Raw genomic sequence first — 16,906 nt, forward strand, 5'->3', positions numbered from 1 at the left:
GGTGTTGTGGGCCCCCATCTCTCCTAACCCTTGACATTTGCATTCTTCAGCTGGTCCGAGCTTTGGAGAAAGCATTTGGGTTTGCTGTCATGGACCATGTTATGCATGGTCTGACATGTAGCCCTAATGACCAATACAGACTGATGTCTGAAGAGTTCTGCTAATGCTACCAGGAATTGAAGCAAATCACTCTTATGGGTGTTTGGTTTCTAGTTCTTGGTCAGCTAAATAATGGGCACAGAAAATGAAAGAGTTGTTTTTGAAACAGTGTTTAGAATCCATTAAACTAGGTTATGGAGAGGGGAACTAAATTTGCTTCATAAAATGAAATATGTAAACTACTAAGTTATTAGTGCCCTCTATTTATTTAGCATCCTTTACATGGGGAAAAAGGAGGACACCGAACAAAAAAAAATTGCCAAAACAATTAGAGTGAAAAAAAATCTGGTAATTAACTATTATTTTTCACAAAACTAGTCTAATTACAAATCAGTCATGGTAAAATGAAAGGTCAATAACTACAGATGCATAATTTCTCTCTGATAGATTGCTGTTTGAAAATAGGTTTATGACAATTATGTGATTAATTTCCTTTTATTAAACAGTATTATGAGACTTCATGTTGCATTCGTCAGTTTATTACTGTTACTTTTTCTCTTCAGTTGCAAATTAATCCTGGATAACATCAGGGCAGAACAGAAGCTCAGGTAGATTGAGGATCACTTCTTCTAGTGTTGTTTGTGTTGCAGGGAAGACTGCAAATCTGAATCAAAATCAGAGCCTCAGTGTGCTGAAACTGGCAGTATCAGCCTAAGAAAACAAAACACACTCATACCATCACCCCCACCCCAAAACAACCAACCAACCAAAAAACCAACCATGTACTTTTAGTCCAAGGAAACAAGGGCCAGATCCAGAGACATTCTTATGTTTCTGAGATGAAGCACTTGACGAATGTAAGTTAAACTTGGATCCAGAACAGCTTTCCACACTTTCCACCTAACCCTCAAAGCGTTACGCTTTTTTATCTTGAAATTCCCTGGGGACAAAGTTGCTATCCTGGACAAACACAGAATTTTCCCAGCCTTGAAAAAGTTCAGCAGCCTAGGGATCCAGGAGCCAGGTAATCATTTGCACAAATTCCTGTAGTGTCAATGTAATAAATGTTTTCAAACATACTCAATGTTCACTTAATCCTGCCCTGTAGAGTTGGGCTCAGTACTACACTTAGTGGCCACCTATCTAGCAACCTGATGGTAGAAGTACTTGAGATGGTAATGAACTGTCCAGGAATACTGCCTCTTCTTTTTGAGCATAATATAGTTTCAAACATTTTAGTCTCTCCCAAGTTTGTGTTCTGCTACTAGGCAAGGCTGCGGGGCGCCCCGCATCTTAGCTGCTGAGATTGTGCACATAGAAAATCGTGGCTGTCGGCAGCTGCTAATCTAGATGCAGAGAACAGACAAATCTTTTTACTTTGGGTGATGAGTTAATTGAGTGAAATCCTTCTTTGTGACCATCTAGTTTTCTTAGAAATTATATATCTTGAGATGGGTGCCCACAGCCTTAGCTACCTAGTCCTTTGTTTCTACTTCTGTAGGAAAACACTCTAACAATTTTTCAGTCTACCACTCCTAGGAGAAATCAGGCAGGTTATGTGGCTTGGATTTCAGTTACATACAGGATTTCCTTGACTTCATGGCCTTTCCAGTATGGCACATCTGTCCTAAATTTTCTTTGCATGGCTTAAAAAAAAAGAGTGTTGTTCACTGAGGAAAATGGGAGTTTGCTTACCCTGTTGAGTCACCTGGAGAGATTGCTGCTGGAAAGGAGTTGGATCACCTTAAATTCGAGATTCTTTGAGTAGTGCTAAATGCTTTGCTACTTCATTTGGAAAGATTATAAGCTGCCATGCTGACTAACTGTGACATTCATTAGAGAACTTTCTGGACAAATATAGTCAGTGAGACACAAAGGTTTAGCAGTATCATTTAAATGCTATTAAGGAGTGTTGAATAGTCTTGTCTTTCTGTCACCATCTTTGGAGGATTTCATACAACTATGCATAATTCTGGGCTTCTTGTTGGGAGTCAGCCTGAGAAAGGACCCCCAACAGGTTATAAAGGGGCAGAGGTTCTCCTGAAATGGCTTTTATAATAAATGGAACTATGTAATCATTTGGTTAACTTGTTATTCAACCAGTGCAGAACAGTCTTTGGCCTTAAATCCAGCTTATCATCTTGATACGTTTCAGTTGCATGGTGCTACCAGTGAGATGACTCTCCTTTGACATATTCAGCCATTTGGAAACTTATTTTATGTTCAGAAACTTACTTGACGTTCTGCAGGAATGTCAGAGTATGCAGTCATTTGAAAAAATAAAGTAGGGATTTGGAGTTAGAAAAAGAAAAGAATCTGGTTGTCTTCTGGCAAATTTTTGGTTCTGGTTATCTACAAAGTATACACCTCTTGTCAGTATAAATAGGGAGTGCCTGTATAAACATTCTTGTTTCGCCTGTTCCACATAATAGTTTCTCGTATCATATTTCTTTTGACCTCACTATCTGAAACCAATTACAGGAGATCCATTTGGGCTGCATCTATTTTCATAAGAAGCCTAGGCAGCAGTGTTTTTCTCAGAGATGAATATCAACATCAAATATCCTTCTGAGTGCTTTGTTATTTATGTTTCAGAGAGATTTTGTAGCCTTCAGCTCTCAAGAATGTGTCACGCTGTGCTGTTTATACATTGACGATATTAATGGGCGTAGATGTCATTTTTCATTTTAACGTCTCAAATGCAACAGGCTGATAGGTTAAACATTCCTGATTTTAAAGGAAAGATATGAGTGACATCTGTTTCCTAAAAATACACATATATTTACTTTTTAAAAACCAAAGTAATGTTTACCATCTTTTAGTGACAGCTTTCACTTTATTAAAATGATAAAACCTTAAAAATAATTTGAAGTCATGCTTACATTAAATAAAAGTGTTTGGAATAAAAAATTAAAGCAAGTTATATCTCATAGTATTATTGCCAACAAACTGCAAAATCTACAGCAATTTATCAACTTTAATAGGGTAAGTTATGTGCAATTAATTTTATTTTTGTTCTGCTTATGTTTTAGCTATGCCAAAGCTGCACAGTAGATATTAAGAAGTAGTGTTTCCAATAAATATTTTACTAGAAGACACAGTGAGTTCTGGAAACCATATGCCCAAATTTCCTGCTTATATAGCTATTACTTAGAGCATTATAATGATTTTCATTTGAGTTATTAAAATAATTTCTAATCCTCAGTTCCTTTTATTGCTTTTGTCTACATTGACTTTTTTTTGTATAGTTTTGCTAATTTAGATAACTTAATTAAGGAAAAGTGCCTGCTAAATGTGAAACAAATGTTATTGGAAACTAGATATGATTTTGAGTGCCTTACAATCTGTTCCTTCTTCTCTTAACTTGAGGTAGGACTCAACATAATTTTGATCTGCCAGATCTATAAGCATTTGTTAGTTTGTCTTAATTATATTGTTTTTAAACCACGAGTTATTATCAAATTAGTTCATAGAATTTTATAAATGATACACAGGATGTGTGTTTACTTGAAGTTTAGATGTTTATGAATTTTGAAAGATACTTTCAAGTTGTCGATTTATTGGCAAAGATTTAATAGCAGCAAATGAATTGGTAGAACTAATGTTTTATAATCTCATAATCTTCAGTTATGAATAATGTCAGTAATAATGCTTTGAAATTAACAGTGTGTTTCTGGGAGGTTGTTTACTGAGTAGTAAAATGTAAAGTTAAGCAGCACAATGGGAGAAAAAAGTACCATATGATGACTTCTCTAAGAACAAAGGCTGACAGTGATTTCTCCTTATGAGTTTTAAATCATCTCTGATCTCTTGAAATTGTTTTCTGTTCTTCTTCTATCTCCTGTGTTTACAATAATCTAAACTGCCACAATAAGATCACTGAAGTATTCAGGTAGTCATCATTTATAAGACATTCTGTATTAAAAGATAAGCCTTTACTCCTTTAGAGATATCCCAACCAGCACATATGAATCAAAATAGTTTAAGTATTAGAGCCTTTTATGCAAGCATATCCTGTTGTGCTGCCTTGCTTTTTCATGAAGTGTGACTCTTTTTGTAGTTAGCTGTAGGAAGTCATGCTTTCTTAGTCTGATTCCACAGGAGTATGCTACCCACAATTTGAAATCATAATGTCTAGCTTAAGTCTAAGATACAGCAGACTATAATTCTCTAATTTTCAAGTACTAAAAATGTACAGCTTTACCAGACACTTGCTTACTTGTTTTATTGTATTGACTTGAGAGGACTTTGCTGCTAAAGATTAGGACACTGAAACAACTTGCCGAGTGTTCCACTTATTTGCAAGTGTACACCAGCATTATATCATTACAATTTCTTTTCCAGATAAAGGCCATGCAATGAATTTTCTGTGGCTGCTACAAATAAATAATTATTATCTTGATGGTTTTTTTCCATTTTCAGATCTCTTCTCTGCTTCTTGTGGCAGTATTACACCAAGCAGTGAGGTTGGTTTTCCTCCACAGTCTCCCATGAATTCGGAAATGCAGTAGTTCTCTTGCTTGCATTCAGGTTTTCCTTTCAGAGAGCTCTAATGATTGAGAAAGATTATAAATTTGTCACAGATCTTCTGTTCTTGCCTTTAATCTGTGTTTTGTGCTTAAACCATTGGGACCGAATCCTGGTGTCCCTGAAATGAACACTATATTTATGTCTGATCTCAGGCAAAGGAGGACTGGCCTTTAGGATCTGCTCAAGAGCTTGGAGTACAGAAGAGATCATGCTATTCACATAAGAAAGAGGGCATCTGGTGGTTCCTTGATAACAAAATATTTCAAGTGCACTTTAAAATATGCTAACTTTTGTTTATTTTTGGCGGAGAGAAGATAGTTCTGTCTGTCTCATTGCTTAGGTTCAGAGAAATGTATAGTCTTTGTAAAGCTGACCTGTAATTACTTGAGAATTTGATGAAACAATACAGGGATAGTTGTGGGAATGTCTTCAAATGTTAAAAGTCTGTTCTGCAAACTTTGTATCAGGGCCTTCTATGGGGAGATGAATCAATGTTGTTAGGAGATGGTGCTAGTGCATTCACTTTGTTTACTTTGGTTTTCTATGTCTGCCTGCCTTCTCAGAAAACTTGCTTGGAGCCAGACTGTAGCAGCCCTCTCTCTGTCTTTTCATAATTGATCAGGGGATGACTGCCTTCCCTGAGGGTTAAGACGTGGCAACTTTTTCTGTTTGCTCAGCATCTCAATGCAGTAGTTCAAACATTGTTCACACCAGCTGGCAGTGTAATGCCATATGCACATCTTGTCAAAGCAACTGTTGTCATGGATACTAGAAACTATCTTAAAAACCAGCTCATTTGAGTCTAATCAAAATAGTACCTTTCTTTATCAGTTGATAATCTTTATTATTTTAGGGAACATTGATCAAATGGCATTTATTGCAGTACATTCCATCTACAGTGGGTTTTAAAAACATATAATAGTATGATGTATTGTAAAGCTGTAACTGCTATTTACTGAGCTGATTTTTTTAAGGGGGAAAAAATGAGTTCTCCAGGTAGTTTCAGTGGAAATGTTTTGAATAGTTTTTATTTATAAATAAATACTACCTTATAACCCTTGACATTTTAAAAATAATTTTATAGGGGAAAAATAATATAGATCAGCATTCTTTGTGTAAGTGGAATGTTTGTTTACATTTCATATGTTTAACTGTATTTTGCTGAGTTGGATTGAAAACGTAAAATAAATGAAAACATCATCTATTTTGATTGGGATACTGTCATCCCTGAGCCTGATCTGGTTGGTTGAGTACTAATTTCTTTGTTCTCTGATTTTCCTAAGAATGCAAATTAAAACCACTCATTTTTATTTGGCATTAAAACTGCACTCTTTTTTTTATCAAATGAGAGGTTTCTCCTTGAATTGTAAGTACAAAAAGTGTTTTTAATCTTCAATGAATATCCTTATTAATTCACTTTCAAGATAATCTGATGTTGATTTGTCAAATTTAATTACAGCTTCTGGTAACACTTGAAGTCTACTTGCTTTTACTTCAAATTGTAATATGAAAATGCAAATTGAATGATAATTTGCAAGGGAGTGGGCATTTTAGTTGAACACTCAAAGACAAGTTCCTTGTGGAAATGAGGCTATTGATGCAGTTTATGATTTTTCCTCTTCAAGCACTTCAAACAAATTAACTTTATTTCCTGCAGGATTTCATGTACATCCATAAATTCTAGTGAAGTCCTATATATGTACTTTCAGAATATTTTTTTAATGTTTTAAGTAAAAAAAACCCTGAAGTCTGAAATCTAGCAAATACAAATCAAATAGGAGGAGATTATGTTTGTTCAATTGGACTTTTACCTAACATTAGCAATGAGTAACTCATTTCTTTCTAGGAACTGGTTGAATTTATTTGCTTTTTTTTTTTTTTTTTTACTTTTAGGCACTCCAGGCAGCAAGGCAGCTGCTTTTACAGCAACAGACAAGTGGACTGAAGTCTCCTAAGGGCAGTGAGAAACAGAGACCGCTGCAGGTTAGTAAAGAATCTTTGCTTTTGGGGCCTTAATCTCAGGGAAGAGTGCTTGCTCACACGTAAGGGATGTGTGCCAATTCCTGTACTCTTAATAGCATGCATGTGCTTATTCACATACTGGAGGTTACAGTCTTCTTGCTGCTGACTTCACAGAAAAAATCCACTATAGGTTACAAAGGCCTTTTGTGACTATAGATGCTTAAAAGGTCTACGACTCAGTTCAGTTGCTTTGGTATACGTTAATTCTTTATAGGCACATAATGAAGTTGGTATGGGATTTTTATACATACAGAGATTAAATTGTAAAAATGTGTTAAGAATAAGAGTAAAACATTATCTGGGGGAAAGAAAACCCTAAATCATTCCTTGGTACTATATCTAGGTAGCAAACAGAGAAGTGCTCAGAAACTCAACACAACTACATGAAATTATGAAGGAGCTGCTTCTGCCATTTTAGAAAAAAATATATGTCATTAAGTTTCACACTAAGATGTTGTTGGGCTTCAGATTGTGTTCACAATAGAATAGAAGGTCTGTTACTGAATAGTTATTTTAAATGCATTATTAGTAAAAATATAAAAAGAGTTTTAGTCTGGGAAAATTTTATGTGAGTGAGTCTTTTTCGTGGTATTAACTCGTTTTTTCCTTATTCAGAGTTCCATATGAAATTGCATTTTGCTGGCAAAACTTGTTCTCTCTTTCATGTAGACCAAATATGAGTGTTTAACTGCTGAATTATATTCTGTTACAGACAGTTCTATTTTGTTCGGAAAATTAATAAAAGCACCCTATCATTCTCTTCCTCACATCTATTTTTCTGGGTGTGCCTTTATTCTCTTGGGTCTTCCCCTGTTTTCTGATGAAGTAGGATTTTTTTATCTCATTTTTAGTTTTAGTTGTGCATAATGGAGGACCCCAGGCACTAGAATTTATCTTTTTCTCCACCAGGGAGATGTGAAATTCGTTCACTTGTGCAGTTTTTGTATGTTATTCATATTGTCTCCTTTTCTTTGTAAAACTTGGTGAAGCAATATTGGGCACAACAAACAGTTCCACATTCCTGATCGGCTTTCTTCAAATATACTCCTAAAGCTGTATTTATTTGCTCAGAACCAAACAAGAACTTAGGAATATGACTAAAGAAAGTGGAAAAAAAGGAAAACATCTCATGTTTTCATCCTGCTATGCTGTAGTTTTAGTCCAGTCCAGAGACTGAGTCCTGGGACCTTCTCGGCTTTCCATTCTTCAGCATTGACTTTGCTTTATATCAAATATCTTCTACACTAAAGGCATACAAGAAGAGTAGCCATAAAATCAGAAGCTTATGAACCACATAGTTTTTTAAAGTTTTTAGAAGCAGAATTGGTGATCTTGAATTGGTTGAATAGAGGAAATGATTGATTTAATAAATACTGTGAAAGTACTTTATTCTGCCACCTCCTTGTACTGAAAGACAACACTGACTGTCCCAGAAGTGTACAAGATCCATCTTGCCCTATGTCCTGTTCTAAACTAGATTACATAAAACACTAAGGAAAGTATATGAAACAGGCAAAAATAGTGATATTTTCCCAGTATATATTTCCCAGTGATCTTACTTGAATCCTACACCTTGTAAACCAAAGCAGTTCAGGAGCTACAGACTTCTCTGTTCACATTCTCCATCCATTCTTAAACCTTGTTTTCAAGGCTAAAGAAGTCTGAGGGTGCACTGTTTGTGGTAAGCGTTGATGAAAGGATAGAAAACCATGTTTGGAAACAAAGGCAGCCATACACAGGACCCAGAGGATGATAAGATGAGGAAAGAGAGTCTTATGCTTTCATGCTCCCAAAGCACTAACCTTGACTTGATGCCTTTAAATGCCATGGGTTGGTATGTTGTAGAGTTGGCTGCATCAGTTTCCCAGGAGGAGTCAGCATCTCATGAGTCACACTTGTGAGGCAGGAAGAAGAAAATTAAGCAAATAATTTTATTTTCAGAATTGTTACATGCTCTCTAAAACCTAGATTACTGCTCATGTTTCCAAATTATTCTTCTATTATCAGCGTGTACACATCGCCTCTTATTGGCCTTGAACACTTTATTTGGTTCATTTTTAAAGGAGAGGGAAAATGGAATTTGCTCCCAGACTTTGGTTTATGTATCAAATACCATGTAAATTCAGGTATGAGCACAAACTCTATTTTAATTTTGTTATTTAGTGAAAAGGTTGTTTTGAAAATGCGTCCTTGGAGCACTTGTATTTCTGTCTTTTACTGTTCATTATGTAGTGGAAATTCATGTTTTGAGCATGTTTCCTGTTTGACCAAATACTGTAATATGGGTCATAAAGTTGTACAGTATTATTGATTTACTATGCCAAATTTAATGGCAGCTTTAGCCAAAATCTTCTAGCAGTAGGAATTGCTAAATGTGTATAAGGTTTATAAGACAAAAATAGAGGTTTATAAGACAAAAATACTTGTGTTTGTGCTTAAGAAAACAGACATCTCCCAGTATTTTATAATACTTTAAAATTAGTGTGTATCTAATTTCCTCTATTTCAGAGCAATTAACTAATCTGGCAACTGGAGATATGTTAGAACAGATTTATAAATCTAGTAAAAATGTAATAGAACTTTTAAAACTAACTCACACATCTGCTGGCAAATTCGGGTATTAGGTAAGCCTTGCCGTTGCATCTCTTGTGCCCTGTATTTTGATGTAAACCACTCTTTTGTTCCACATGCCAAAGAGGGAAAAAAACACAGTACTTATTTTAGTGGCCGTCTTTTTCTGGGGGGGGGAAGTAGCATATGGTGCTTTTATGTATGTTGTCTCTGTTATTCCATAATGCGTCAAGTATTTTAGTGACTTACAGCACCTACTAGCTAATCAGCAAGTTGAAAGCTGATTGAAGAAACCTTCAAATTTGTGTCCTCAACTTTGCAAAAAAAGGTTGTTGGGTAAGTTGTCATGTTCTACTGTGCTTTACAGAGGGTATGGTTTTAGGGGAACTGCTGATATTTTGCTAGAATAATTTAAGTGTCTTTTGTATTCTCATGGAAAACCTTTATAAATTTACTGCTAACTATGTGATCTATTTTAAAAGTGGAATGTTGTACTGGAAAATGTTTTAGTTTCTGATGCAGAAGTTACCCTTGTCTAGTAGTTATCCTATATATTCAGGGACAGGAGGTTTATATTTAGGTTGTGAGTTAACAGAATACCTGCAAAAACTACAGTTTTAAATAGACATTTGTCTTGATCTACTATTACTTTGATTTGCATTTGTCTGGGTTTCACACTGCAGATGGTGTAACCATTAGCATGTCTTATGTAAAATAGAAGAAGAAAAACATCCCTTTTGACAAGCTTGAGTACCAATTTTGGTAGTGATTTTACTTTCATATATAGATATCCGAATAAATGTATTTGAAGCATGTTTATATATGCCATTCATTACACTGATGCACCAATTGAATGGATCTGATCAGTACATACATTGATTAATGACATATTGCAAAATAGCTGCAGAGGGTTTGTGATGAGAGTTGAGGATAATGTTAACCTGCATATGATGAGTTAATAGCATTTACTTCTTTACTGTGCATCCAGCAAAACATTGCAGTAGTAAGGTTAAGATTTTTGAAGTACTGGTTTTTGTTTCAGAATATGTTTCTTTCCTGGAGAATCTGTGATAGTGTTAATCCATGGTGAAGTGAACTGATTACTTTCAAGGATTTCTCTCCTTATCACCAAATTTCCATATTAGGCATAACTGGTAAAATGTCACTTTGGCTCTTAGAACCTGTAGATCATTCTCCTAGAGCAGAAAGTCACTGTCCTTGTGGTCACTGAAGAACCCGGTGTCATTTAGCTTGAATTTTAAAACTGGAAGCTTTATTTTCATGTTACATTTACAGTCCTGAGTGAAACTTGTGGTACTTCAAGAACCTCGCTGAACACAAGCATAACCCAAAGGCAAACACTGTCAATTTTCTGCCATGGAAGGGTGTTTGTGTGCAGCATTGCAAGTATTTCCCTTCCAGGTAGGCAATCTTGATGCTTAGACTAATCTGTCCATGATACACATACTGTTGTTGTCTGCATAGCATAGTGATTTGGACACCTAGTTGTGATTTTACATGTTTGCTCTAAGAGCTATGAAAAGGCTAGTTATTTTTATTCCTTGTAATGTCTCTAGAGCAGTAGCTTATTTTCATACAGTCAGACTTCAATTAGAATAAATAGGTAATTATCTTCTGTCCCATGAATTGGTTAGGGTTTTTTTTTCCTTCAGGCTAGGAGATTTGTTTCAACATCATACTAATGCATTCTGTAAGAGGATGGCATGTCATGAAATCATGACTCCTGGAATCAAAGGGTTAAGCTCAGTGTGTACCAAGCCTGTTGTATAAATATCATGCTGTATGGAGTGTTGAGTTGTTATGGTAAGCTTTGTTTATTTAGCATGAGCGCTTCACTGAAGTGTAATCATTTGGTAAAATTTGGGAAAAGTAAGTATACACTTAAGTTTAATTACTTAATGTTTATTGCATTACTGCATAGTATCGGAAGGATCTATTACTTTTAAAGATATTGAAAAGGCAAAAATTTAGCATGGAAAATTTAGGATTAAAAGATATTCATAGTCTCTTTTAACCTACTCTCCTTGCTTTACTCTCTTCTAGTTTGGTCATCTCCCTTTGGTTATTGATATGGGTCTGAATTTAAAATTCATTGCACATAGTAAATAACCAAACATATAATTTATATTGTAATTTTTAGTTACTTTTTTAAACATGTAAGGAGCTGATGAGAGATAAGAATTAGAGAATGTGGAAAAAAAGAAGCAAAACCCACTGCTTTTAAATTATATCCTCTGATTTAATGTACAGGGACTTCAACCATGCATGTGTAATGTCAGTAAAAAAATTCCCATTTTAAAAACAGCAAAAGAATTGTTATGGATGTAACTTAAAGAGCTTTCTTTGCATTACATTCAACAAAAATAGAAATAAATCTAACTGTTCTAAAACTGTCTTTCCAAAACTGTGTGTTACATATTTCTGTTTATCTAACGGATGCTGCTAAGCATAAGAAGTAGGAGGATTTTGTACATGGTAGAAAGCACTGATTTAGAAAGATGCAGATGCTTAATATGGAGTGATAAACAGTCTTTCTCCCTCTTGAGTATAATTCTGGAGGAAATGTGTGGCCTACATAGAAGCAAACATTGAGGCTTGGGGTAAATTAAATTTGGAAGATAGCTGCCTGAAAATCATGAGTCCCATTTTCCCTCGTAAGTCTCTTAGGAAGAATATGCAGTTATCCTCTAAGGTGCAGAAATGTGCATCAGTGATACCCACTTTAAAGACACGGGTAACGCCAAGAGATGGAGAGAAGGCAAGGAGTTATTTTTAGGTAAGGTGTAGGGGGAAGGGAAAGGAGAAATAACCATATTCAAGCTTACATAGTGTAGAAAACAGGAGTTCCACTAAGGTAGAGGGATAAATATAGTAATAAAGAAAAAAAACTTGGAAGTTTTTTCTTTCATTTACAGTGGAAGTGTCAGTATTACAAACTTACTGGGAAATCTTATTTATATAGATAGTCTGCTCCCAAGACTTATGTCCTGTCTTTGATAGCCTCTTTTACTTGTGAAAACCCATATTTTGCATCACATCCCATTCACTGTAAAATCTTTCACTAATGGATTTACTATAAGATACATTTTACTCTTGAAAATTTTCAATATTAAAAAAGTACATCTATTAAGGAAGTGGCACTAGTTAATACAGTTTCCTTTTTAATTTAAAATTTATATCAGTCACCTTAAGGTGTTATCTTTTATTGTAATTTTCAGGTATATAAAATATTACAGAAGAAGTTATCACATAGTGATATTATGCAAGTGCTGTTTACAGGTATTGAATATGCAGAATACTAATCAGTATTATTATGTGATCAGGGATTTCAGGAGGCATTTTAATATTAAACATATGTCTGTGCAGAGTCTGATGTGTCACTCTATTACTGTGACTGTCCAGGAGTTGTCACCTACATCACTAACACATCATTCCTTTCCCCCTTTCTCTCTTGTTGATTCTAGTACTTCTAGAGGATGGGGAGGAAGGGGAGAACACACATTTCTTCACTCAGATTTAGAAAGGCAAACCTTCGGAGAGAATACCTTGGTCTTTTCATGGCAGCTTTTACATGGCAAACCAGCAGACTCATCTTTCCCTCGAGGTAGAATGTGCAACCTGTCTGACACCAGGAAATAGTGCTGTGCATGGGATAAGTGGTCTGGATTTTATGTAATGAACTATAGGAGTCTCCAAGTGCTACTGAGAAGTTTGTTTGCCTTGCTTGAGCAGCTTGAAAGCTCTGTCCCCACTAGCCCTCGTGGTGCAACCAGCACACATGGTTGCGATTGCTCTTCTTTGGGCTGTGTGAGTAGTTGCAGTACGATGCTGGGAAGTGCAGGTTTCCTTGAGCCACTTCTCCAGTCTCTTGCAACAGGTCGGATCAGCCTGATTCTCTTACCAGCTGGCTCATTGCCCAGAAAAGCTTGTGAAGAGCTGAGAGGGAATGTGTGAATGGTTCACCACTCAGTGTGCGGCTCTATTAAAGGGTCTGCTCCCAGGCAGTGCCCTAATTGTGCCAGTTTAGGATCTCACCACTCACACAAGGGTCTCCTGATACTCTTGAATTTGAAAAACGCATTAGTGTACGTTGATTTAGCATTTACCAAAGCAGGAAAAGCAACCGAACAAAATATTCTGTGAATGCTCTAGATGGGTGTAGATGTTTAAAAATTGTTTCTAGTTAATTTATTATTAAGGAAAGTCTCTTTGTTTTTTTACAGCCAGAAGGTTTTTCGTTTCATCAGGCAATTATAAAAGTCAAGGAAATTTCCTGACAAAACCAAAGCTCTGTGACTGTATAATGAAGGTTCTTCAGCCAATAGTAGCATATGCAACTTTGCACATGAAAATTCAGTCTCTCTCCACGGCTATTCAAGGCATTCCTTGAGCAGATTACTTCCCATACTTTCCGGATTAATTTTTGATTTGTGAATTGAATTCTTTACTTGACATTTTCTAATTGTTAGACATTTTGTAGTTTGTGTCATAGTTGTCCAGTTACTCTACCGAGCAGGCTGACTTTACTGGGAGTATGAGAAGCAGGCTAATCAGGAATCTGAATGTATGCCAAGATCAACAGAGATGTTAATTTTAGTTTGCCTTCACTTGGGCTGTATACATGCAAAATTGTATTAAAAACTGTTAAAATAATCCAAATAATCATACAGTTCACAGTAATGCTATAGAAGAAAATCGTTACTATGTGTGCTACTGAAAAAGCAGTCACATAGCGCAGTGGAAAAGCATAACAGCCCATCTTGTTGTGAAAGGGGGTTGTCCAGCAATTGCCACTTTGATATTCTAAGTCTTTTTATGCCTTCTTATGCTTCTAATATGATTTTCTTCAGATAAACAGATGAAGGTGTTATGAAAGAGAATTAATGGTAAAAAATTTACTAAACACTACTTCAGTGCTTTACTACTTGATTATGTGAAGCTTTGAAAAGCAATTGGATAATAATATATGTACAAAGGGAACTGTACAGTGTGTCAGCAACATCAATATGCTTCAAGGATCTTACCAAGAACCTGAAGTATAAATGAAGAATGAGATTTTCCCCTAAGTGTTCACAGTAAATCCATTTATTCAATAAATATACTCTCAGACTTATAGGAAAGACAGCCTCCACAATATCTAGGAGAATGAGTGTAGTAACCCAACATCAGAAAAAAAATATCAAAATCAACTCTGTGCTTGTAAAAGTGATTTCTAAATTGATGCAGCTGTACTATAGTGCACAGATAGCTATGGGATGGATGCTTGTGAAAAATCAAATTACCAAATCAAATTACAAAATTAAAGTAAAATATTTCCTAATAGAATATGTGGTGTGAAGTCATAGGCAAAACAATGTATGTTTCTGTTTTAAGAGTAGGGTAGGATACCGTGAAAAGCCTCATGTAGCTAAGGTAAACATGAATGAACTATGAAAAAGAAAATTTGTCACTATGCAGAGAAGAGAGTTTCTGGAATACTGTTCTGGTAGAAGTGCTGGCACCAATAACCACCTCCCATACACACTGCCTACTTAAGGATACAGCCTGACCAGCTTAGAAAGGGATTTACATGATGTGAATTAGAGTAATTAAGAAAAAAAAACAACTCAGAAAGTATCTTCTAGTTCTGTAGTGTTATGGGATTTTTTGTTGTTGCTGTTTTCTTAAAAAAGGTAAGGAATCATTGAAACCATTAGCAAAATTCTAGGGAACAGAATAGTGTGCTGATCTCTCAATAAGCATGGTGCACCATATCAACAGATTATTTTAAAGGGATTTTAATGCCTTCTTAAAATTATAAAATTTGCATTAAATACCTTAAAGAACGTGATAGTTTATTATTTTTTTCAAAAGTTAATTTTATTGTCTCTGTTGCCTGTTTCATGAATTGAAAACACTGAAGACTAGATAGTAACTGGAATATAGTAAAATACAGGTACCGTACTAAGTTCACAATATTTCATCTATTTAAATTCACTTTCAGTGTATGATCATTTTCTTTATTTTAATCCTCACTTGTTAGATTACAACAAAAGATAGTGATTTCTGTGAGCCTAATCTAAGTAGATGTATCTTTCACATCATTTTATATAGTCTGAATTTTTTCAGGCTGTTAGATACAAAAATGTATTGACTTCATAATTATCAGTAAGACTTGTAAGAAATACCACTGACTTAATAAATATGGGCATTTTTAATAGGAAGACTTTCATTCTAAAACTAATTTGCTTTTCATGGCAAATGAAACAAGAGTCAGAATTTATTTTAAAAAAACCCCACCAACTTTCAAAATATTGTTTCTTTGAAAAATACCTACTTTCATGATGTTTTAGAGTGTTTATAGTGTTGCGGTGGTTGTCTCACACTGCCTGAAAATAAAATTAATTAGTCTAACAGCCCACTTATGAGATCATTATTATTGCAACCATTTTAGAGCCTGGCATATAATATGACCCAATAAGTCTCAGAGTCAAGATTAAGAGAGAGAGCTCTTTTCCACATTAAGAAAAGTCATGGTAGTTTAGCATTTTGCAAAGTAGTTTAGTCTAGGAAAATGTTTTGTTTTGTTCTGGTTTGCGGTTTTTTTCTGGGTGGAGAATACTTGCGTAGAGTTCTTTGAGTGAGTATTCAATCATTGTAATTGGACTGGTGTGGTACAGTTTTACTGTAATTCTACAGCTAATACCTCTAGAAACAAATAATTATGACTTTGTGTATGATTCTTTAGAATATTTGTAGTTAACAAATATAAGCGCTATTGTATCAGCCTTAATATTTGTAACTAATAGTATCCTAAAGTACGTCCAGAAATAATACTGTTTAACAGGCAGATGTTAAGACTAATTTCTTAATCCTCTGAGATTTTGGTAACAGTGTCAAGATAAACTGAAATATACCAATTGATTATAGGACTTGGACTGTCAATAGAAGATATTTATCAAATTTCATTTGATTTTTTGGATTTTTTTTTTTTTTTACTGTGAGTATAGTAAGAGAGTAGTTATAGGAAGTACTTTTTGGAAAGGTTTGAATACAGTAATGACATCATCTTTAAAATAAGTTCCAGTGTAATGACAACTCACAAAATGATTTGATAATGCTTTTATTATGTGTGGAATCATTCAGCTTTTTTAAAGGAAAACTCTAATTAATTTTACTGATAGCAGAATTTGACCCCTTGTTGTAAAGGTGCGATCTAAGTGTGTCAGAGATGTTGATGCATGATTGGCACAGAAATTGGTTCTCAGTTAAACCTCTGTGAATGTCAAAGATTTTAGGATGAACTCATAAACAGAATCATATTTCAGGGAAGAATCCTTGCTGCTTAAGTCACTATTTTTTGTCTGTAAAACTGTCAACAGAAATTCTAAAAGGGTTTTGAAAGCCTTCGTTTTAACTGGCAGATCATTTTATATTGTCCTTGTTTTTCTGTTGGTGATTACACCAAAACCACGGAGCCTTTAGAACGGTACCACAAAAAAGGTGAAAAGGATGAAACTTTTATTTTATTCTTCTTAGTAGTTATGAAAAGCTTTAGGTTAGAGATTTGGGTCTTCTTGTATTATTAACTGTACACAATTTTAATGTGAGTCAGATACCCAGAGAGCATACAGTGCATTCGGGCACCACTAGCAGAGTGCAAGGAGGCAAAAGAACTGCAGAG

At 35.0% G+C, this 16,906-nt stretch overlaps 1 protein-coding gene across 19 annotated transcripts in view; it reads left to right on the top strand.

The window, feature by feature from the left end:
* FOXP2 (forkhead box P2) overlaps positions 1-16,906 on the top strand; it is a 407,244-nt gene that overhangs the window by 285,383 nt on the left and 104,955 nt on the right. For 18 of the 19 annotated variants that reach the window (XR_007905892.1, XM_051795471.1, XM_051795484.1 and 15 more), the window contains one exon: positions 6,523-6,612. Coding sequence is in view for 15 of the 19 variants with exons in the window: in XM_051795471.1 (XP_051651431.1) it covers positions 6,523-6,612 (90 nt within the window). In the remaining 4 variants the exon portion in view is untranslated. Of the gene's footprint in view, positions 1-6,522; positions 6,613-11,094; positions 12,848-16,906 lie in introns of those variants that run through there. The other variant, XM_051795483.1, reaches the window with a different exon arrangement.

Source organism: Manacus candei, unplaced genomic scaffold (assembly GCF_025592945.1).
Source record: "Manacus candei isolate 608988 ecotype Guabito, Panama unplaced genomic scaffold, ASM2559294v1 h1tg000043l, whole genome shotgun sequence".
Classification (NCBI taxonomy): domain Eukaryota; kingdom Metazoa; phylum Chordata; class Aves; order Passeriformes; family Pipridae; genus Manacus; species Manacus candei.